This window comes from Hipposideros armiger, unplaced genomic scaffold, assembly GCF_001890085.2.
Source record: "Hipposideros armiger isolate ML-2016 unplaced genomic scaffold, ASM189008v1 scaffold_144, whole genome shotgun sequence".
Taxonomy (NCBI): domain Eukaryota; kingdom Metazoa; phylum Chordata; class Mammalia; order Chiroptera; family Hipposideridae; genus Hipposideros; species Hipposideros armiger.
Genome location: NW_017731494.1, coordinates 2,229,668 through 2,252,809, shown reverse-complemented (window position 1 = coordinate 2,252,809; position 23,142 = coordinate 2,229,668). Strand labels below are relative to the sequence as shown.

The 23,142-nt window shown below is 36.6% G+C and overlaps 1 protein-coding gene and 1 long non-coding RNA gene across 2 annotated transcripts in view; one reads left to right on the top strand and one right to left on the bottom strand.

The window, feature by feature from the left end:
- LOC109387017 (uncharacterized) overlaps window positions 1–21,341 on the top strand; it is a 75,393-nt gene extending 54,052 nt beyond the window's left edge. Inside the window, exon 3 of the long non-coding RNA XR_002124890.1 lies at window positions 21,103–21,341. This is a non-coding gene — a long non-coding RNA (uncharacterized LOC109387017). The remainder of the gene's footprint in view (window positions 1–21,102) is intronic.
- ALDH1A1 (aldehyde dehydrogenase 1 family member A1) overlaps window positions 1–23,142 on the bottom strand; it is a 53,370-nt gene that overhangs the window by 11,517 nt on the left and 18,711 nt on the right. Inside the window, exons 3-10 of the mRNA XM_019650692.1 lie at window positions 18,346–18,486; window positions 16,294–16,423; window positions 14,652–14,713; window positions 12,994–13,122; window positions 11,254–11,367; window positions 6,827–6,929; window positions 5,077–5,261; window positions 2,055–2,219 (exon numbers count right to left, since the gene is read on the bottom strand). Of these exons, the coding sequence (XP_019506237.1) occupies window positions 2,055–2,219; window positions 5,077–5,261; window positions 6,827–6,929; window positions 11,254–11,367; window positions 12,994–13,122; window positions 14,652–14,713; window positions 16,294–16,423; window positions 18,346–18,486 (1,029 nt within the window). The remainder of the gene's footprint in view (window positions 1–2,054; window positions 2,220–5,076; window positions 5,262–6,826; window positions 6,930–11,253; window positions 11,368–12,993; window positions 13,123–14,651; window positions 14,714–16,293; window positions 16,424–18,345; window positions 18,487–23,142) is intronic.

The following is a 23,142-nucleotide window of genomic DNA, read 5'->3' as shown; positions in this document are numbered from 1 at the left end:
CTATGTTAATTCTCCCCAAATTGATAGACATGTTTAACACAATTCCTCTCAAAATTCCTGCAAGATTTTTTGTATACATGGACAGGGTTATTTTAAAATCTATATGGAAAAACAAAGGAACTAGGGCAGCTAAAACAATTTTGAAAAAGAAGAATAAAGAGGGAGGACCTGGTATTCCCAATTTCAAGACTTATAATATAGCTACCATAATCAAAAGAGCTTTGACAAAGAAATAGGCATATAGATCAATGGAAGAGTATAGGGGATCCAGAAATTGTTACATATATTCACAACTGAATTTTGACAAAGTTGCAAAAGTAATGAAATGGAAAAAAAATTTACTTTTTCAACAAATGATGTTGAAACAATTGGACATCCATAAGCAAAAAAACAAAAAAACAAACCTCAACTTAAGTCTTATACCTTATATAAAAATTAACCTAAAATAGATCATATACTTAAATGTAAACCATAGACTCTAAAACTTTTAGAAAAAACAACACACAGGAAAAAAAAGTCTTTGGATGTAGGCGTAAACAAAGAGTTCATAGAGTTGACACCAAAAACACTATCCATAAAACAAATGAAAAAAAAGAGAAATTTGATTTCTTCAAAATTAAAAACTTTTGCTCTGAGAAAGATCCTGCTAAGAAAATGAAATGACAAGCTGCAGAATGGAAGAAAATATTTACAAACCACATATCAAACAAAAGACTAGTATCTAGGAAAAATATAATGAACTCTCAAAACTCAACACACACACACACACACACACATGCACAAACTCAACACTAAAAAGCAAACAATCCAATTAGAACATGGGTAAAAGACATGAAGAGACATTTTATCAAGGAAGATATCAGATGTCAAACGTCAAATAAGCAAACACAGGCAAGATGTTCAACATCATTAGTCATTAGGGAAATGTAAATTTGAACCACAATGAGCTATCACATCAGAATGGCTAAAATGAAAAATAGTCACAACACCAAATATTAATAAGGATGCAGAGAAACTGGTTCACTCATACATTGCTAATGGGAATATATCTTTCAGTTACTCTGGAAAACAGTTTGGCAGTTTCTTAAAAAACTGCACTTACCACATGACCCTTGGTAAATTGTGCTCCTGGGCATTTATCCCAGAGAAATGAAGACTTACCTTCACACAAAAACCTGTACTCCAATTATGATAGCAGCATGATTCATAGAAGCCCCAAACTGGAAACCCAAAAGTTCTCAACAGTGGTTAAACAAACTGTGGTATATCCATACTATGGAATACCACTCAGCAGTAAAAAGGAACAGACTATCCTTACATGCAATAACCTAGATGAATCTATTGAGAATTATGTTGAGTGAAAAAGAGCCAATTCCAATTACATGAAGTATGATTTCACTTATTTAACATTCTTGAAATGACAAAATTATAAGATTCTTGGTTAAGGGAAAGCCAGGGTTGGGTAGGAGGGACATGGATTTGACTTTTAAAGTAAACCATGAGGGATTCATGGGGTGATGAAGTGTTCTGTTTCTTGGCCATATCAATGTCAACATAGTTGCTGTGACACTACAGTTTTACAGTTTCCTCACCATTGAAGGAAACTGGGTAAAGAATGAGTACATGGGATTTTTCTGTATCATTTCTTACAATAGCAACTAAATCTACAATTATCTCAAAATAAAAAAGTTTAATTAAAAAACACTGCAGATCATTTTATCCTTTTACAATTATTTTCAAATATACTATTTCCAAAGAACAAAAAGCACATTGAAGATACAATTTTCTTTTCCATTACTTTAAATCTGTGAAGGAAGTACCTCGAAATTGTTAAGCATCTTGATCTGTGTTTGGCTGGATATTCTTGGCCTGCCCAATGAATTCCTTACTATTTTTAGTCTTGATCAGAACTTTAAACCTTTACCAATAACAGAAGTGGAAAGTAACATTTACTGAGAGAGATGTTCAAAAAGCATTTTAAAGGGACACTTTGTTTATACACAGGCAGGCAAAATATGGCAACAAAGGGAACAGAACAGAATGGAGCCATTTACCTCCTCTTTGGCAATGCGCATTTCATCTGTAACATTAGAGAAAACCGTGGGCTGGACAAAGTAGCCTTTATTACCCCATGGACCTCCACCACATTCCAGTTTGGCCCCTTCTTTCTTCCCACTCTCAATGAGGTCAAGTATTTTGTCATATTGTTCCTTATCAATCTATTTGAAAAGGAAAAAAAAAAGCAACTCATGAAAATAATACATTGCTCGGCCTGTTAATGAGAGCTTCAGAATGCTAGGCTAGTATTATTAAGTCAAATACTCAATGAAAACAGCTGACCAAGGCTCAGGTTCATTCTTCGGGTACAATTTATTTTCATGACTTTCCTAGAAAGAAACCTTAAAGATAAAGATTTTTACTTAGTGTTTGTTTTACAGTTTATGTAAGAAAAACTTATTGGTACTGCAAACATATAAATCTTTTCACATGACTGTCATTTATTTACACTGGAAGAAATGTCTGTTAATGATCAAACAAACTTACCTGGAAACTATAGTTTTAAGTGAAATTCATAGAGTGATAGGAGAAAAAGAGAACTTTAATCTAGGTTGAATTAGGTATGGCATTTGGAAAGCAGATGCTTTGAGACCTTAGGAAGACTCCTAGATCTCCGTTTGGTTCTTTTCAGTCCTCACCATCTCCTCTGGTCGGGTCCACGCTGACCACAGCTTGGTCATCATCCCCAGTTCAGGTCCCCACTGGGGCAATCAGTAGGTCTGGTTTTAATTTCTGGCCTGTCCTGGTTGTTACCATCCTACTTCATTAAATGGGCCACATTTAAATATGTAACAAGAAAGACAGAACTTAAAAGATGACTTAAATAATATTTTTACAAGGAAAAAATGAGCCCAGAGTTTTGGTTAGGACCACCAAGAGCACATACCTCTCCTCCATACACTTGAATTGGGACTACCTGTTGCCTCAATTCCCATGTTGGGATGTTGAAGGGATGGGTGACTTTGGGCTAAAAACCACTGGTGAAGGCTGCTTTGTTTCAGGTGCAGCTGAGGTTAAATTTTAAAGGAAAATCTTCAGAGATTGAGGTGTTAAGGTTAGGGCCTCTTGCCAGTTTAACTTGTCTCTTCTTACTATTTAAAAAGTGCTGTTCTTTATTTTCTTCTTTGACTCTGCAATCTCCCCATCTTCCAAGTTCCAATAAAAGGTTTCATAAAGTTCTAACTGCACACAACCCAGCAACCACAGCTGATTAGATTTAGTGCTATTTGAAAAAAGAAACCATTTTCTAAAATTGGCACAATATTCGGTACAATGTCGCTCAGTGCTCCTCAATGCACAATATTTAATTGAATATTCTGAAGAGGAAATATTCATTTCCAGCAAATTTAAGGAATTTGTAGTGTTGGTTTAATAAGAGGTGATATTTAAATTACTGCATAGTATTTAATACAACCAGACTAAGAGGTGAGGTTAGGTAGTTCTGTCTGGTTAAGATAGTCTAGTTTGTCAATAAATAGTCAAGGATCCATGTACATCCATGCAAAGCTTCACTGGCCTACTGCAATATATTAACCTGACTATGCCTCCAAAAACCATGATTTTTTGGGTTTTATCTCATGATGTGTTTCCCAAGTCAGAACTTTTCCCTGACTGTGCCCCGAGTGAATATTTGGTGACAATCAGATCCCTGCATATACACTGGGAGACAGAGGCTGAAAGGATTTGTTTGTTGGAAAATTTAGATGGTCATTAACTTTTAAAATATAGGAATTTATATTTTAGTGTCTGGCTACCGACAATGTGGTCCTTAACAACCAGCAGCCCCAGCACTATGTTTTACAGCATGGCAGATGGTGGACTCTGAGAAAGAAGATACCTGCTAACAAGGGCTCCTAGTGGCTAATTGAGCTCAAATTTAAAAAAAACAGAGCCTAGCAGCTGTTTCTACACAGAAGCCTCTTATGCAAACTGTGCTTCAGGGAGAAGCCTGCACTGAACTGCCTGCCTGTACTGTGTTCCTGCCATCTGAGCCAGGAGTTCCTGGTATTTTATTTCAACCAATAGGACGGAAACTTTCCTTGTCCAATTGGCGCTGTGCAGCTATAGTCCCATAAGCATCTTCACCAACCAATCAGAGCAGCTCCATTCTGACCAATCAGGACAGTACCTTTTAGACCAATCAAACTGTGAGAAATTGGAGCCTATTTGCCTGAGGACAGACCAATCAGGAACCAGGGGCAGGGACTTTTGTCTATATAATTAGCCCACCTCCGGCTCAGTCAGCCAACTTCCCTTTCCACTAAAGACTGAAGATTGTGTTTCCCTGACTGGAGCTGAACTGAAACACTGAAGAAGGCTTGCCAGAGCAAAGCAGGCAGAGTAGAGCAGGCTGGCACAGAGCAGAGCAGAGCAGATCTGGAGAGGGGCCTCACCTGGGGGCTGCCTCGCCCCAGGTCTGCCTCACAGTCATGCTGTTCTCACATCATGCTGTATCACAATTGAACTATTTGCACTTAATAGTTTCCTTCTTCACCACATCCCAAATTGGGTATTCCTGTTGGCATTGAATTGGTCTCAACAACCATTGGTAGATAGGCCCCACCCTAGACCTACTGCACCAGAGTTTGTATCTTAATAAGATCCTCAGATGACTCAAGTGTATAGGAAAGACTGAGAACACTGCACTAGAGTTTAGGACTGGTGAGAGAAATTTTCAGTTATACTTAGGGACATAGTCAGTTTGGTCTGGATAATTTTGATCCACCATAAATATAAACCTTCAAAAGATTTCAGATTGACTATATCTGAACTCGGCCTTCCTTTTGGCCCTCAGGAACGTCTCAATAATGCTAGGATATAGCAGGGGCCCTTTACGGTATGATAGGCCATTAGCTCATGGGCCAGTCTGTGAAATGTAGTAGGGCATGATGTTGCAACAGTCTCAAAGTGTACGTTGTGATGTGTTTGTGCAAATCATTAATAATTTCCAAGTGGACAGAGAACTGTATATGAGTATAGGAATCAAGAGGCATGCAGATTGAAGACAACAAGAATCACCTGAGGGCCTTGATTGACTCCTGGGGTCAGAGGATTTCCAAGAACATACTTTTTAGCCCGCTCAACACTCCTTCGAACAAACTCATCATAGATTGATTCTTCCACAAAAAGCCGGGATGCAGCTATACAACATTGGCCTTGGTGGTAGAATAACCCCATGTGTGCAAATTCAACAGCATTGTCCACTGCAAAGAAGACATTCATGTTAAAGAAGATATATTCTCTACAGATATATATTTATATATTTCTCAGAGGCAAAAATGTGTTACAGAAAAATCATGAGTTGTGTAGTCAGACATTGATTCAATATATTCCACCTCTTATCAGCCAGGTGACAAATTAACCATTCTGATTCTTTATTTGCTACAGAAATGACAGCAACAAATAGTAGAATATGAATAAATGTGGTTATCACAAGTTTAACATGGGCATTACTAAGAATGTGAAAAATGTCATAATATCAAATCTCACTGCAAATGATTTTTACAAATATCTCCATTTATAATTAGTTAGGTGACTATGAATATCTCAGGCCTCATATTTTAATTAAATGACAGAAAATATAAAATATCCATTGCATTAAATAACTTCAAAACATTCTTAGATACCTTGATCAATAGGAAAAGTCATATTTCTGAAAAACAAAATCCAAACTAATATTCAGTCACTCACCCACCTTATTACCTTGTTCTAGGAAAAAAAATTTCCAACTCTATCTAAAATGTGGCATATTGTTTCATGTATGGTTATAAATTTTTCTCATCTGTGTATTTGAGTTGGTAGAATGAGCTTAAAAGAAATAAGTTGTTCATTAGTAGATCCTAAACAAATAGAGAACTGCATTTTAATTTTCTAAATGCTGAAGAATTAATTCAAGATTATAGAAATTGGGTATTGTTACATCTATTCTGTGAATTAATCATCCTGCTTAAGTTTTAATGGAGGCTGTTCATAGCAAGGTTTTGTAAGATCTGGAATCTTGCCATGTTTGTAGGACATATAATAAGGTAGGGTGCTCTAAAAGTTTTAGTTAAGATCACAATACAATCAGGCCAATTCCATGAACCATTTTTGTTTAAAGCTTCAGGCCAATAATGCAGCTGTTAAAGAGTTAGACGAATGATCATCTATTTTTGCCAATTGACTACCATTTAGGAAATAATTGTGAGATTCTACTTGATATTTTATAATGGAGTCACATCATAATTATAGATTTAATATATGTAAATTCAACTATACTTGCTAGGAAAAAAAAAGAAATTACTTAAATAGTAGGTGTCATTTTCTTCTGGCCATATTAAATAAAATGAGAACATGACCCCAAATGAAGGGCAAACATGAAACTTACTTTTGCTCCAGCTGGTCTCAGTCATAGTATGTCTGAGGTTATCTCACATTATTCTTATTTTTGTTTGTTCCTCCCCCCCACCTGCCGCACTCTCGCTATTCTTAATGGTATGCTAATATTTAAAAGTAGTATATATTATGGCTGCTAAATGTAAAAGTTAGTTTGTCTGGAGTTCAGCTGGGAAAATAGTAATCTATTCCAAACCGGGAAGAAGTAGTGTTTAAGACTTATCTAAAGCTATAACTTTAGTACAGTTTAAGAAGTTTTCAAGAGTAATGTGGAGTTCTGATTAATGCCTTACACTTTGATGTTAGAAGCAAACTTTCTTGTAAACTTCAACTTCACTGAATGGCATTATCAGACACCAAAAACGATGGAGTCAACAGACTGACTTTTACTCACAGTCCGCATCAGCAAACACAATGCAAGGGCTCTTTCCGCCGAGCTCCAGGGTCACCCGCTTCAGATTGCTTTTCCCGGCAGCTTCTTTGATCATTTTGCCAACCTGAAATGGAGCATTGCAAAAGAGGAGGCTTAATCTGTTCTCATGAAGGCAGGTGTATTTAGCATTTTTCGTTTATATGAAGTGTGTGCCATAGTTAAGTTTCATTTGGGAGAAACATTAAATGGCATTTTTCAAGATCTGGCACCTTCAGATAGCAAAGGGCTCCTCTGTCCAAGCATAATCACATGGTGAATCAGAAAAATGCTCATAAGAACAGAGGTATAGACTATGAAAGATGATCTTGATATACATGGCTAGGCAGGAAGTTCTTTCTCATTTTAAGCAGAACATCACCTTTCTACTGATGGGTTTGGCATATCTTGTTCCAACCATAACTTATCTATTTGACTTTCCATCCCTCTACTGAAATCCAGAAAACTCTATCCAGACTAATTGGCACTCTGACCACCCCCTGAATCCTATCTCTTTCTGGTCCTCATTAGGTGCCCACCTCACCTGGGCTGCCTCCAATCCCACCCTTCCTGGGGTCCAGTTTGTATCTTAGCTTCTCTTTGTATCCTTCTATCATGACTCTAGGTGCACATGACCCTTTCTTCCTCCAACGTCCCATGGAACCTTCATGAAGCCTCGTTCAAAGCTTCCCTCAGGTTGTATTATTTGTATAGATATCAATTTCCCAAAGAGATGCCACCTCCTTGGTAGCCGTGACAATATTCTGTCACTGCATACCTTTCCTCAGCACTATCACAGTGGGCTCATTTAGCTAGTGACTGACTGACAGACCTCTCTCTCCCTTATTCTCTCAACCGCTCCACACTGTTGAACGGAAGAGTAGAAGAAAGAAATTGGATCTGTGCTCTGTGCTGCTGCTTCACTTAGCTGGAATCCTACTGTTCTGGTTTCTTCTTTAATGTTAGTGGCCTCTCTTCAGAGAAAGACATTGTTTTCTTTTTTTTCTTTGTGGATCGCTTCCCATCAAGATTACTTTCTATAGTTGTTTTTGTTTTCTGTCTCTAAAACCTGGCCTGTTTTATAACTACTCTTTATTTTTTTATTAAAGTCTTACTGCACTAAAATGATCTTTATATTTTTGCTTCTAAAAAATCTTTTATTCTTTGGATTCTTTTTCCTACTCGACACCTCAGATTTTAATAAACAGTTCCTATCCTAACCGGAAAAAGGTAAGTAGATGCTTGCTGAATATAAATTTAAATTTTATGTAGTTACTGAACTGACTGTTACTGTGCACTACAGAGCAGAACATTAATTAATCTGCTAATGTTTTCATCTTATTTAAAGGTTTCATGGGACTAAGTCAAAGCCCTATGATTAATAAAAAATAAAATGAAGGTCGACTTGCAGAGAGGAAACCCTGTCTGAAATTTCTCTTGTATTCCATTTTCTTTACACAACCTATTTCTTATGACCACTTTTAGAAACTGAATTTTCGTTTAAGACAATTAAGAATTTTCTATTTCCTAGAAAATATTCCTTGCTTTTCATCCTTTGAATTCTCCAAATTCTTTCTGCATGTTATTTATTTTTTCTTTTCTGGTTATTTTTCTTAGAAACATTTACTGAGAAACTTTATTAAAGGAGATAATTTTTGTCTTGAGTAAGGAAGTAAGATTAGAAGCATTTTTCTAAAAGCTATTGGCATCAAAAGTACTAGTATGAAGAACGTTAGAAAGATGAGTGAGGTAGAAAGGTTACCCTTTTGCTTAGTGACAGTTCAGATAGCCAATAACAGGTTTGCTTCAGTTTTCCCCAAAGTCTAGCCAAAGCCAAAACAAGGAAACATCAATATTTGTCCTATGATTTTGTTCCCTTAGTTTGAAAAAAATAAAGGTTTATTTTTTTCCCCAAAGAGATCTGCAATGAAGAAGAGATAAGAACTATTAAGATTATGGTAAACAGTATGTGCCAATATATTGTGACTTCGCCATATGGAGCAGAATTAGCAAATGCTCATGAAAATGCTTTAACTTATTGTATCCTGCACAGTGTGGGTTGGATTCTGTTTTAAGTTAATCTAATGCGACATTACCTTTCCAGAAGCATTTTTAGAATTGCTACAATGACCAGAAGAAATATAATCCATTGTTCTTTCATGGCATTTGGCAAGTTCCCTACTATCTGACAAGTAACAAACCTGAAGCTAAAAGAGAACTCAGAAAGATTGTTTTCCTGTGAGGCTTATAAAAATCATCTTAGTCACACTTAATTTTTTAAAACTTATTCTGAAGTAGTTACTGTACTGGTTTCTGGAGATAACAATGAGTAGGATAGTCTTTGAAGATAGTCAGCAAAAGAGAGAGATACGCAAGAAAACAGTGAGCCCACACTATCATAATTACACATCACGGATAATAGGAACACAGACAGGGAGTTTTAAAATTCAGGGTGCTCCTGGGACTGCAGAGAAAGCCAGAGAGGTAACATGTGGGAGCCATGGTATAGATGGCTGTGGTCACGTATGAGCAAATGCCTGGAGGAATGAGAAGATACATGGAATGATCAGGAAGTAATTACTTCTTCCCTCACAATGTCTAAACGAGTGTGAAAATAAGAGTGAGGGAAGGAAGAAGAAAATGGAAATGAGTATAGCACATACATAATAGCTGTGCCATTTATTGAGTAGGATGCTAAACATTTTATTACTCATTAGCTCGTTCAATTTTATTCTGTACAAGTCATTAAAGTAGATAGTATTTCCATTTTGCAAATGAAGAAACTCAAATTTAGCAAGGATTAGCTTAACTTTTGGAAGACACACTGCTAAGAAAGGTAGAGTCAGAGTTTGAACCCAGATGTTTCCTAATCTTATAATCTCAAGGTTTCTTTGTTGGTAGGTAAAATGTCCCTGGGATTCTATAGGGGCTCAGGGGTCAGCCAAGACCAAAAGGCATTCATGCTGGTGGAGGGGATCAGGGAACAATATAGCCCAGGCCCAGATGAACTGAAGAGGTGAGTAGGAGAGGGATCTAGAGCTGGAAGTGTATGTGGAGTTGGGGAAGGTCAAGAGTGCTGGCTGAGAAATGTGTGCCTTCCTGCCTTAACCCCCTCTGCTATGATTTTAACCTGTGACTTCACCATTTTTTAATTCATTGCTGTGTCTTGAACATTCCCAATTGTTTTGTCCACAGAATCCTGACTATGGGATTGGCCTTCCCCTACCTCCATTAGGGGTTTGCAGATGCAAATTTGTTGAAAAACGAGAAAAAGTATACACTATTTCCCTGGTTTAAAAAAAGATCAAGAAAAATAAAATTTGATTTTCCACCATTATACTGCTCTGTGCAATTTTTTAAAAGTCTTTCTGCACTATCAAGAATGTTCTTCCTGATTCCCAATCTCCAGGGAAGTTTTTTTTTAAAGTAACCATTCTTCAAAACCCAGAGCAAGTTCTAGCACCCATTTAGACATCATTATTCCTTTCTGTGAACTCCCTTCCATCACTTTGTTCATATCTTAGCATCTTATCACATCCTGCCTTGTTTCTTATTCTTGTCAGCAGCTTTGCATGAAGTTGTGATTTTCAATCTTCACCCTTGATTCTGCATACCTGTAAGAGGCATGCATTGTATTTTGCCTTAAACATCTAACAATGTCACATAGTCTAATAAAATGAATCAAGAGTGTTTTTTTGTTTATTTGTTTTTGTTTGTTTTTTGTTTTGCTTCATGCAGTATGATTTCACTACTTTCTTTTGTTTGAGATAAAAAGTCTTCTCAACAGGTGGGAATCCATTCTCTCAAATTCCACCTTCCAGGCTGCGCTCCTCTCCTCTCACTCCTGCCTCCTCTCGCAGTACGCAGGGCTGGGGCCCCGCTCTTTAACCTTCTAGAAGGCTCAGCTGGAGCCAGAGAGGCAGAAAAGCTAGGCTGGGCCAGCAGTAGCCTCTGGGGAAGCTGAGATGCTGGCTCCCTTTCACAATGTTGAGGAAAGACAGAGCCCCAAGTAAGGTGCTAAGGGTGAGGCTCAGCTATTTAAGTTTTATAATCTACAGGATAAAATTACATTCATTCATACAAATCATTGTAGCCTAATTTATATTTTCTATCATAAACTGTACTAACCATAGGACAAGGACTAATTGGTCATATTTCTCATCAGGGAAAGTAATGAACACACTGAAAATAGTTCACTCCAATCCTTCTGAGTTGGCTGGCAATAGGTATTTCGTTTCATCTCAATTACATCTGCTTATGTTCTATAAACATGTTTGAAGGCTAGAATGAGGAACAACCAAAAGAACTTTTGTTTTAAAGAAATGTCAACTTAAAAACATTTACATAAAACATGCTTCTGACAGCTGGAGACACAGACATTCTTAACTACTGGATGGAGTAAATGTTGTTACCTCTGTAGATCCTGTGAAGGTCACTTTGTCTATATCCATGTGAGAAGAAATGGCTGCCCCTGCAGTAGGCCCATAACCGGGGACAATGTTCACTACTCCAGGAGGAAACCCTGCCTAAAACATGCAAAGTAAAAAAAGTTACAACAGAACTGAGAATTTACTTGTATTTAAAAAAAAGAAGAGGGCCCGGCCGAGTGTCTCAGTTGGTTAAGAGCTCGCTCAAGAGTTTGAGCTCTGAGCAACAGCGGTTCGATGCCCAGCCTGAGCTGAGTTGCCGCTGAGCTGCCAAAAGGTGGCAGGACGGCTCAGCTTAAAAAAAAAAAAAGAAGACTATGGGATCAAGGCTGCTGCTTTATGAGTAACCTTATGAGTTGCTCTACCAAAAAAAGATTCACTTAAGTGGTATTATTATTATTATTATTATTATTATTATTATTAATTTCATTGGTTAGCCCACTTAAAAAAACCTCAAGGGTTGCATTGTTGAGGGACTATTTCTTCTCAGGGTAAATTCATGTTTGAGTTTTTTGGATCCTTGCTCCAATGATGGCTGTCTCAAATTTCATAGTAGTAACTTAAAAGATAGTATGTGCAAAATATTTGGTAAATTACTTACATAGAAGGACAACAATGTGCTTCTTATCCCATCAGCAAAAATAAGAAGCTAAAGTGATTCCACATTTTAGTTTCCAGCTGTTGACTGTTCAGGGTACACCAATTGGGTTGTAAATTTCCATTGGTGTTCCTTAATCAGTAAAACGTTAGGTAAGAACCATCATTCTTTTGATGGTTCTGTGACTAAGTTTCACAGATTGATGTCATTCTTAGTTAAATAATTAGGTAGAAAAAAGTGTGGCAACTGACATGCGCACATTACAGTTTCACATTATTTGCATCAACATGCCTCATTTTGACATCTCTTTGGACTGTTTTGTTTTTTAATTTGAAGTTAAGAGTACATTTAAGATATAGGTTCAGTATTCCTAAATGTAAGTTTCTAGTGACTAAAGCTTGTTTTTAAACTTTTGGTAAGAGATCAAGGACAGAGAATAACAAATTACAAGAAAAAAGATATCGACACACTCTGGGTAGTTGATGAAAATAAGTTTCATGTGCTCTTTTGCCAGTTTTTTTTTTTCAATTAGCAATAATCGCGCCTTGGATAAACCTCATTGGCTATGATACTGCCACTGCGCAAAGCTCTTTTGCCGGGTTTTGAACATGAAGGTAAATGCAAAGGCAACCATGATAGAAAAGAGAATATCAACATATCCCCTCATGGGTAGATGTGTTTAAAAACTATGTGGCCCAATATTAACAAGCAAGTAAACTGGCACAGAGGCCTCCAATCTTCAGATGTACTAGTTTAAACAAATTCGCAGAAACTTCAGGCTAACCATGGTAGTTATAAACCAACTTACATTTCAACACTTGAAAGAAAGCTCTGTCAATTTTAACATAAACTTGCATTCATGACAGTTGGGCTAAAGAAGCAAGAAAGTCATGATAAGGTGACCCTTTGACGTGAAGCCTTTGAGTCTGGCTTCCTATCTTCATTTGGGCAGAGGTTCACTTGGATGGACCGCCAGAGATCCCAGCCAGCAGCTGTGCTGACTGTGTCTTCACCGCTGGACAGGAGCCATTGGGAGAGAGTATAGTTTACAGTAGCACCAAATGAGGTCTTTCTATTAGAAAGTAGGATTCCTGAGTTTGGTGCTTATTTTCATTTAGGAAACTTACCTCTTTTATTAAGGACGCCACGTGGAGAGCAGTGAGAGGAGTTTGCTCTGCTGGTTTGACAACTACTGTGTTTCCGCAGCTAAGGGCAGGCCCTATCTTCCAAATGAACATAACCAATGGGAAATTCCACTAGAAAGCAATAGACAACAATAGAGTCTTTGTTAGCTGAAGGCCACATTCACTCATCTAACGTCTACATTATACACTCCCTGTTGATGTTAAATAATAATTACAGTAGTTTTGTTTAATCATCTGGTATATTTTAATTCAGTTCATTGCAAAAAGCAACTGATAAATGTTAAGAAGCTCTCAATAAACTAGACACAGGCGAGGAGCAGGAGGGAACCAAGATATTTTATCAGGTGCTATTATTCTGAGCTCTTTTCCTACCAGGAAAAAAAAAAATCACTGCATGGTATGGAAATCAAGCCTTACTATTAAACATATTATAAATTATCTGTGTTTAAAAAGTGTAATTATTCCTCCTTCCCTGTAGGCCATCTATTGTTACTATTTACCTAATAATATTACTTAGTAGCATTTATTTCTAACACCAATATCTTGTCAAAGACAAAGAAGTCTAGGGTCTGAAGGACGAGAGCTTGATTCAAATCTCAGCTCAATCACCAACCAGCCATGTGAACTCAGACGAGTTGCATGCTTTCTAAGCATAATTTCTTTATCTGTAAGTGCTAATACAAGTCTTCTCTACCTCAGAAAGTTGTCCTGGGGATTCATGTAGAAAGTGGGCCAAATGCTTAACACAGTGACTGGTTCATCATAGGTGAGCAATAAATATTAGCTATTATCAGTATTCAAAATTGTGTAGTTCTTAATGGATATTATTGAAATTTTTGAACTAATGAGAAATTTCATTCAAAATGGGATATGTATACATTTCAATCTTTTTGGAGCAGAAGATACCATTGCCACTTTCTCATCTAAGAACTTTGGGATACTTTCCCATCTATTCATTTGGCCTTCTTGAATATGTCAATTAAAGTAAAATCATTTAGATAGTTTCCTATTTGTTGGGCCAAAAAGAAAGTCTTCATGATTTTGCTTAAAATGCTACCTTACCTAAGAAGAATTTGAAGTATTGAAGCCTCTTATCTAAAGTGAGAATATATTTCATACAGTGCTCCAAATTTCTTCCATTTTAATTAAAACATTTCATTCAGGATTTGAAACTGTTTGCTACTATTCTCCATGATGAGAAGTTCCAATGAGGAGATAAAAAGTATGGGAGAATGGTAGCCATAATGTATTTCACTAAAATGGCGACCTGAAGCAGATGTGCCATCAATGACCACTTTGCTGTGTGTGTGTGTGTGTGTGTATGTAAGGCATGGACTTAAAATGAGTATATAATATAGCATTTCAAAAATGAACCATAAGTAAAAGGTCAAGATTGTTGATGCTGAAATATTGAAACACACTAAAGAGATATGCAGGATACAGATAGGCTTCTGGGCTATCTAACTCATATCCAAGGAGTTCAGTCACAAGAAGACTCAAGTTCAATAGTTACTATATTTGCTTTGCATTTAGCAACTATCTAAGCATCCATTTGTGCTAAAAAGAGCTTCATTACCAAGTGAAATAGAATTAGAACTCATTCTTTTTAGGATTGAAAATTATATAGGAGACCAACTTACAGGAATGATTTGACCACACACACCCACAGGCTCATGTCTTGTATAAGTAAAAAAATTTCCATCTGGAAAATAAAACACACAATCATTTATAGGCAAATATGCTTGACATTTATGGAATGGTGGTTTTGGTGCTGATGTGGGAGAAGGGTATAGACAACAATTTAAAGAAAAAGAAGATACCTCCAACAATTTACAAAATGAAAAATCGAGCCCTCAAATAGTAATCTGAAATGAGAGGAACCATAGAACCAAATTAGGTCAAAGCCAAATTGGAAAAGATCTGAAAGATATTTAATTCTGTCTCTCATCATACAGGAGCACTGTTTTCCAAATCATCCTTACTCTCAAAGTTTCCTTTCTTTCATAAGAAAGGAAATAAAAGGCAAATGGCTAAGACAAGAATAGTAAGAGTTCTTTTTCTGGCAGCTCTAAGTTCTACCAGTAATGATAGAATTTTTCCGGTAATATAACTTAAACAATAGTAAAATTAAAAAGAAAATAGTAGATTAAAAAATATCTCCCTACATGCAATAAACCTTTCTTACTGGCTTGTTCTAAAATTTTCTCTTTTGGCCTACCAAACAAGAAAGCAAACTCTCTTAATCCATGGAAAAAAATGCCCAAAGTAAAAGCATTTCTTTTCAGTCTGGATTTGATTGATTCATATGCCTCCGAGTTTGATGTGGTCATCCTAAGGGTTACATTGTGCTTCGTGCTCTGTTCTGTTCTAGTTCCCACAAACCTTTTGGCTATCATAGTGAGAAGGCTCCTTATCAAGATTTATTTGTACTTCACATGGCTTCTCCCATTTTGTCAGAGGGTAAAGTAAGGGTTTCTAAAATAGCCACACTTCTTGGTTATCACCATGGTCTCACTCTCCTCTTTTAACTTCCTGGCTCTTACTGCTAACCTGCTGGATGCTCTAATGAAATGGGAAATGCCCATCAAGGCCAGTCCTGGAGGGTGTTGTACTTCTATAGTCATTAAGTTCATACAAATTAAATTCTACCCATAATGTTTCCCAAAATGACACTTTTTTATATCCTATTCCATTTTGTGCATACTCTATTAAAATACTAAAACACATACATAACATTCAGTCACACAAATTCTTAAATTGTGCTATAAACACAGCCCCAGCTTGCTTTGAAGCTATTTGAAACAAATCAATGTGCATTAGTTTGTTTAATTCATCTGCTCTAACTACACTGACTTAGTCCAGGCACAGATGCCATAACTGATTCACACTGGAACATTCAAAGAGGCTTAAAGAATTACAATTTAGAGAGAGTATAAATGCTACTATAGGAATAAAGCCCAAATAAATAACTTCAGAGGCCAGCTTTGAAAAGTTTGGGCCCTTAGAGAAACAACTGCCTTGTCAGTAATTCAGGCATAAGAATGTTCTCCCTTGAATGTTTTTTGAAGTACCTATAGTACTATCTTATGCACGATTGTGCTGAAACATTGTTAAAAGCCAGTTGGTGAATCTTAGCTGTTCAGAACTGCACTGTCTCAAAGTCAAGAAGAAAATGATTTGCCTTATTTGGTTGACATCTTTATAAGGGAGAGTTTAGAATTAGCTCTACAGTAATCTCCTCCCCGCTACCTCCACCCCTGGTGATTTCTTAAAGCTACTTACCAATAGGTATTGTGCGGCCCTGGATCTTGTCAGCCCACCCTGCACAGTAGCGTAAGGTCTTTATGCAGCCCCCTAAATCCATCAGGTATGCATTGGAAAATAGTTTTCCACCATTCATTGACTCCATTGTCTAAAAAAGACATTAAACCTCAAATTTAAACTTCTGTAAATGTTTAGATTAAAAATGTATAGTTCATACTTTGACTAGTCATATGCTAGAGAATTTTGAAACTAGAACTTTTGTAAGTCATCTTGTTTAACCTCTTTTTAAAAAGGAGACTAAAAAACCCCAAAAAAGTTGAAATGATTTGTTGATTTACCTAAGGTTACATAGCAAGCTCCAGGTAGAAAAGTTAGTAAGATTCTGGTTTCTTTTTTTTTTTTTTTAAGATTCTGGTTTCTAAACCCTAGTGCTCCTTCTATCTCATTCTGAATGTCCTCCAGCTAACCAGCTTTCTAGGAATTGGCCACAATTTGATATATGCACAGCTAGTGAGAGTGACACCTAGTCAGTTCAGAGTTCCAACAAGATTTTGCTTGTATAATAAAACTCTGGGTGACAATTTAGTGTCAGTGACTATTAATAATGCCTGAATAATCATTTTTAATTTTTGCATTCTATCTCCATATAACCAATCACTTCACACAAACTTAAGTGACCCATGAATCTTTCATCCATGAGTTTCTTCAGTGGGATTTTTAATTGTGAAACTCCAAATTTTGCTACTATTATCATAATTATTGTTTGAAAAGTCAGGCTGTAAAATTTGACATTTTCTAATCTAGTGCCCTAACCATTATTGGATGACTTCTCTTTTCATTTCTTTAGCAGAACTTTAATGAGCTCTTGGGACCTAATTGTCCGGTAGGGCAGGAATGTACAAGTGACAAACTATTAGAGCCGTTCTGCATCTGTTATACAATTTCTGTCTCTGCGTGATACTTTGCACCATCTCAAAATTTAATCAAACATGATTTTTCTATGCCCGCTCTTTTTTCTTCCTTAGGATCTTATGCTGACAGAGACAGTCAACACTCTATAATCCACAAACGAGATAAATAAGAGAGGCCAAGGTTTTGCCAAATTCTGCTTTCTTCCTACAGGGCATTTAGTTAATGTAGTTTTATTGTATATACCTTCTAATTCCATAGTTTTATACACTTTGGATTACACTAAATCTTTGAGTAATAAATGTTCCTTTGATGAACTGTAATTGCTAATGTTGAGTTAAAAAAAATGTAGGCCTCTTTGTTACTGCCAGTTTAAGGTTCTAAAAATAATAAAATTAGCTCTGAAACCTGATCTTGGTATTAGTTTGTGTTAAATTGGCTTCACTATAATGCCCAATTGAGAAGAAAATAAGGACATAGCCTCCCCCATCCATTTTGTGTACTGACTCATCTAACTGCTAAAGCATTTTTTAAAAAGCAGTACACATAAAAACACAATTTTAATAAACATATGAATGATTGGATTTTTTTCTTTATTCCTGGCCTTTTTTCACCTGTAAAAATAACATAATTTAATCAAGACCATTGTAAACATATTCATTTCAGGAAGGGAAAAACATGGCCATTTATTAAGTGTCTTGGAGGGCTAGATTAAGGAGAAATAAGATTAATTTTAGAAGGATATTCTGGTCACCTTTAACAAACTCTATGAGATTTTTCTCTCAAAAAGGTCAGTGGCCAAATGATTTAGGGAAACCCAGTATATTATTCTAGGACAGTCACATTGCATGTTACCTTGTTAAACACTCCAAGAAATTCTAGAGTAAAGGAAAAATAATTGTTTGATTTGGTTTAACTCAGGGTTTGCCAAAGTTTAAACTGTATTCTTGGAGTAGAAATTAACATCACCCAGAACAAAGTGCAGATGACGATCTAAGAATAAACTCAATGGTAATGTTTCTGTACCTGAACTGGTAGATGAAGTCTCTGTTTCTTTTGTAGAGAGAATGTAGTAATCACAAAAATCAAAACAACTTGCCAATCCAAACAATGAATGCTTTCTAGAGATCTCGCTATCTGCCTAGTTTGGTTAATACTCACTGCCAGTAGCAGACGGTCTCTCTCAATTAGATCAGCCAACTTGTACAGTAGGCGTCCCCTCTCTGAAGCATCCATCGTACGCCATGGAGAGCCAATCTGGAAAGCCTGGCGTGCGGCCTTCACTGCCTTGTTAACATCCTCCTGTAAGTCACAGGCAATTCATTTCAGTAGGTGAAACATATTAGCAAATCCAGTGTTAATAACCCTATGAAATAGGCGAAAATCCCTCATAAGCAGCAGTGCGTCTTCATTAGCCCGAAATCTAGTACACTGTATCAACTCAACTGCTATACACTGGAATTACAGGGTAATTCTGCCGAATCTCTAGAACCATGAGTCCCCCACACATAGCACATGCTTGATTTCCTACAATACAAATATTATAATATTTTAATAGTTGCTATTATTTGAGTGCTTGCCATATATCAGGTAAGGTTATAATTACTTTACACATATTAAGTAATTTCATGCTCAACAATGTTATGAAACAAATATGTTCCCCATTTTAAAGATGAAGAAACTGAAGCAAAGAGAGGAGATTTGCCCAAGATAATGGCTGAAAGCGGCAGAACTGAGTTTTAAACAGAGTCAGTCTGACAGTAGTGCTAGCTCTCCACCATTACATTACAGTGCTTGGGTGACTGGGTTACCCAGGGTTCCAGGGAAAGCTCAAGATCTAAAACAGTGAATGTCTCCTTTAATCTCTGGTGACTCTATGGGCTGTGCACTCTCATGAAGCACCTATTGAAGGATGAATAAAAACTTTGTTTTGCTGTTGATGAGTAAACATCAAAAACATGTTGCTCATTCCTCTTGTGCAGAAGGAAGAAGGCATAGAGGTGGGGGAGCTGGTATAGAGAAGGGTGGGTATGTGACAACCTCTCCTTTTCCAGCTGGGTACAAAGAGATCCTTTCTTTTCAACCCCTAACTAGGCATAGAACTCAGTTTCTTCTTGTTAACAAGATGCTGCTTAAAATTAGTGTGCCTCAAGGAAAAGCCAAATAATGAAGTAATTCCTCACTCAGTCTAGCCTCCTTGTCTTCACTCATATTGCCTTCACTCACACTCTTCTATTTGAACTGGGTTTAGTCCTCCTGTTCTTTCCTAGTCCACCTCAGATACATACTTTCCCCTGGCCACTCCATTTCCTACAGATCCCTGTTCAGAACTCTTCTGAGCTCCTACAGAATATACCTACTACAAAAATTACCACCTCTGCCATTACTACTTCATGTGTTTCTTTTTTCTCCCCATCAAATCAGTTCCAAGCACCTTAAAGGCTCAGATTGTTCCTTTTTTTTTCTGTATATAGGACTGGCCACCACATGGAACTACGTGAGCTCCACCATTCATAGCTACAGCTCAGGCTATTAGGTTGCAACTTTTTGCAGGAGACATAATTTTCTTTGAGAATTTGAGAAAAATCATCCAATAATTTTTTTAAGCTATCCACAATTAAACTGAAACCCATTCAAGGATGACACCTCCCTATTGGGAGGCATGGGCCTCAAATTAATATCCCCTGCCTTAGGCTATATTCAATTAATAATTTCCAGATTGACAAGTCTGCAAATTAAAATACAAGCAAATATACTATTTTTACAGTATTTATCACCACACTATGATGATCTGGGATGAGAGGGAAATTTTGGAAGTATAATCTGGTCTGATTATGTGATAATATTTAGACTACCAGTGAACATTCTTTCACTACAATACATCATACAGTTGTATATCTTACTGTCTAACTTGAGAGAATGAGTATATACAATAAAATATATGCATTATTACTTGCTCTTCCTGAGAAACATATATGTAGTCATATTTTGGGCATTCGGTTAATCACATTCATTGTGTATATGTGAAAATAGTTTTATATCATAGATTCTATCCTTTCCCAAGTTATAGTTGGAGAGGACTTCTGGGAAAAATAAAGCAAACCACAAGAATCTGAAATTGCTAGCATGATATGTGGATACCATAGCTTATAAAACATATGCAGTGCTGTGTTTAAACTGGTCTGTGTGACACAGCTTTCATTTGGATCCTTCTGCTCAGTGTTTTATCATCAGCCTTAGCTAAATATGGTTTATCATAGGCATTCTGGCATCTTAAAGGGATATGGAAAAACTGGCTTCAAGACAAGTAACTCTGCCATAGAGAACATACATCCCTGGAGAATGCTGCTATAAATATAGATGTTCTTGTGGTTATGTGCTTTGACGCTCCTACTTTTCTCACATCTTATATTTTTATCATGACTGCACAGAAACAGAGTAATGGTAGTTAATATATACCTTCAGAACAAAACAATCCAGATTTGAATTCTGGTTTCTCATCTATTAGTTATGTAAACTTTGAGGCATCCATCCATCCATCCATCCATCCATCCATCCATCCAAAGATTTGATAAACTATTCTGTAGTATTCTTATCATCAAGCTGCCAATGATAAAATACTGTTGTAACAAGACTGCCCTTTTGAAAATTCCAATAGGATGGACGAGATATACAGTAAAATAATTACACCAATATAGTATTATAAAATATAAAAAATATTCTGAAGTAATATTGTGATGTGACTTCTCTAAGCTTCAGTTTTTTAATCTTTAAAATAGGAATAAGTTACCTACAGAGGTTGTGTTGAAGATTAAATAAGGTAACATTTGGGGCCGGCCGAGTGGCGTGTTGGTTAAGAACTGGCTTGGGACGCCAGAGTTACTACTATAGTTAAACATCGTGGACTTTGTTTTGCAGGACATGAAATCCAGCATGAAATCCACCAACCCAAATTTGATCCCACGGCTGACTCCAAAATCCAGTTTTATAACTCTGCAAGACTATGGCAATAACAGTCTTCTTTGCAGTAAATATGTATTGCTATCTATATTGTAAACTGTAATATTTCTTTTTGTTCTGGGCCTACATTAGATAGGTAGTAAATATTTAATAATTTTGTTACCTATCTTGTAGACTCATGTTACACTGATTTTATACAAGGGTGCTCCTTCGATAAATAATGTACTTATATTGACATTTAAATAATAAATAATATTTTAATTGATTTCATTATATAAGAAAACTTTTATATTAATCAAAACTGTTAGGTATAAAGGTTTCTTTTTAAATTCCAGGACTAGCATGTCCAAGATCATAATTTTTGAAAGAACCAGAACACAGTATGGTACACTAAGTCAGATTCGCTACCATCAATAACACTTATGCTGCATAGGGTTAAAAATGCTCCTTTTTTGAATGGAGGGACCAAAGCCGAATGCATAAAGATAATTCAAAGGATGATGAAATAGCAAATGCTTCATGAGCAAGTAAAGGATGGATTGAACTCTTCTATCTCTCCTAGACTGTGCAATTTCCATATTAAATTCATTCAGATTTGGAGAAAATAGTTATCAGACTAGTTTTACATTTACACCTGTCATAGGCCCTTATTTTAATGGACATTTACTTTTATCCCCAGCAATTATTTGTTTCGTCATGCTTTAGTATTAAAAGCAGTTTTCAGGATTAGTCAATATAGCCTAAAAGAGCCACTGAAGTGAAAAGAAAACAGTTCCCACCCACATCTGTGCTTTGCTTTGTAACCTTCATTTGTTCTCGCCCCTCCTCCTTTCTTTATAATACCATTGAAAGGCGGTATATAGCCCATTGTTAGCGCCATTCTACTCATCAATTACATCCTTAAAACCTCTTGGCTCATTATCTAGAGTCAGTTCCAGAATATTAGGTTTACTATGACTCTGTAATTTACTAGATTTGTACCTTTTGCTAAGCAATATTAGAAGTTATACTTTTTTGTTGGCAAAAGTAAAAACAGCAATAATAATTTTTTTTAAATGTTAGATCATTCAAAAAAAGAATATGATGACAAGATTCCCTGGAGCATTTGAGATGTTGCTCCCTGCATATATCATCAGTTTGGCTCAAATAAACTCTTAAGAAAATTAAAAAAAAAGAATATAATGACAAGAGTGTTGGATGTTAAGAAAACTGTTTATACCATAAGCAACTTAACTTAAGTGATCAATTCTCTAGCCAACTTGATTAGCATTGTGAACTGATTTGAAGCTTTGCTGGATGTTAGTGAGTGTCCTTGATCTACATTGGCCCAGATTTTCTGCTCTTCTATCAGCTGAAGTAATAGTCAATAAACACAGAGCAAATAAATGACAAATACTTCTAAAGCTCAGGAATGATCATCAGCTCACCCTCACTACATCTGAGGAAGAAAGTAAATCCCACCAATGAAGCCAAGAAGAACTCAAATTGCCTGACAAGATTTCTACTGGAACTGTAGGCACATATTTGTTTTACTGATGTAACTCTACCCTGAAGCCAGTGGCAAAGTGAGAGAGCCAAGGCCCCAGGGCTAAAGCATCAAGATTTTTTTTCTTTTGTTATTTGCAAACTGCAAACAGCTCTGCAGCTTCACTCCTGAGGTAGCACTTGTACCTCTGGATAGAAAGAGTAGGCAGCTGTCAGGGGCTCAACTGTGTCCTCACTTTGACCTTGATTGCTTTTCCCACCTCCCCAGGGTTGACAGAGCCACTCAAGCAACTAGACAGACATTTGAAGTAATGTAGTACTGTATAGCTCTCTAGAAGCCTCTGAAAAACTAGCCCTCTTTGTTGATGTGAAAAATACATTTTTCTCTTATTTCTGGGAATGGCTCATAGGACACAAACTTCTGGGTCTCCTAGAGCACGTTGCCAGGGATCGGCAGTGTTTCTCTCCCCGAGTTTGGTCTTATAACATTTCTCATAGGTGCAAAGCGATTAT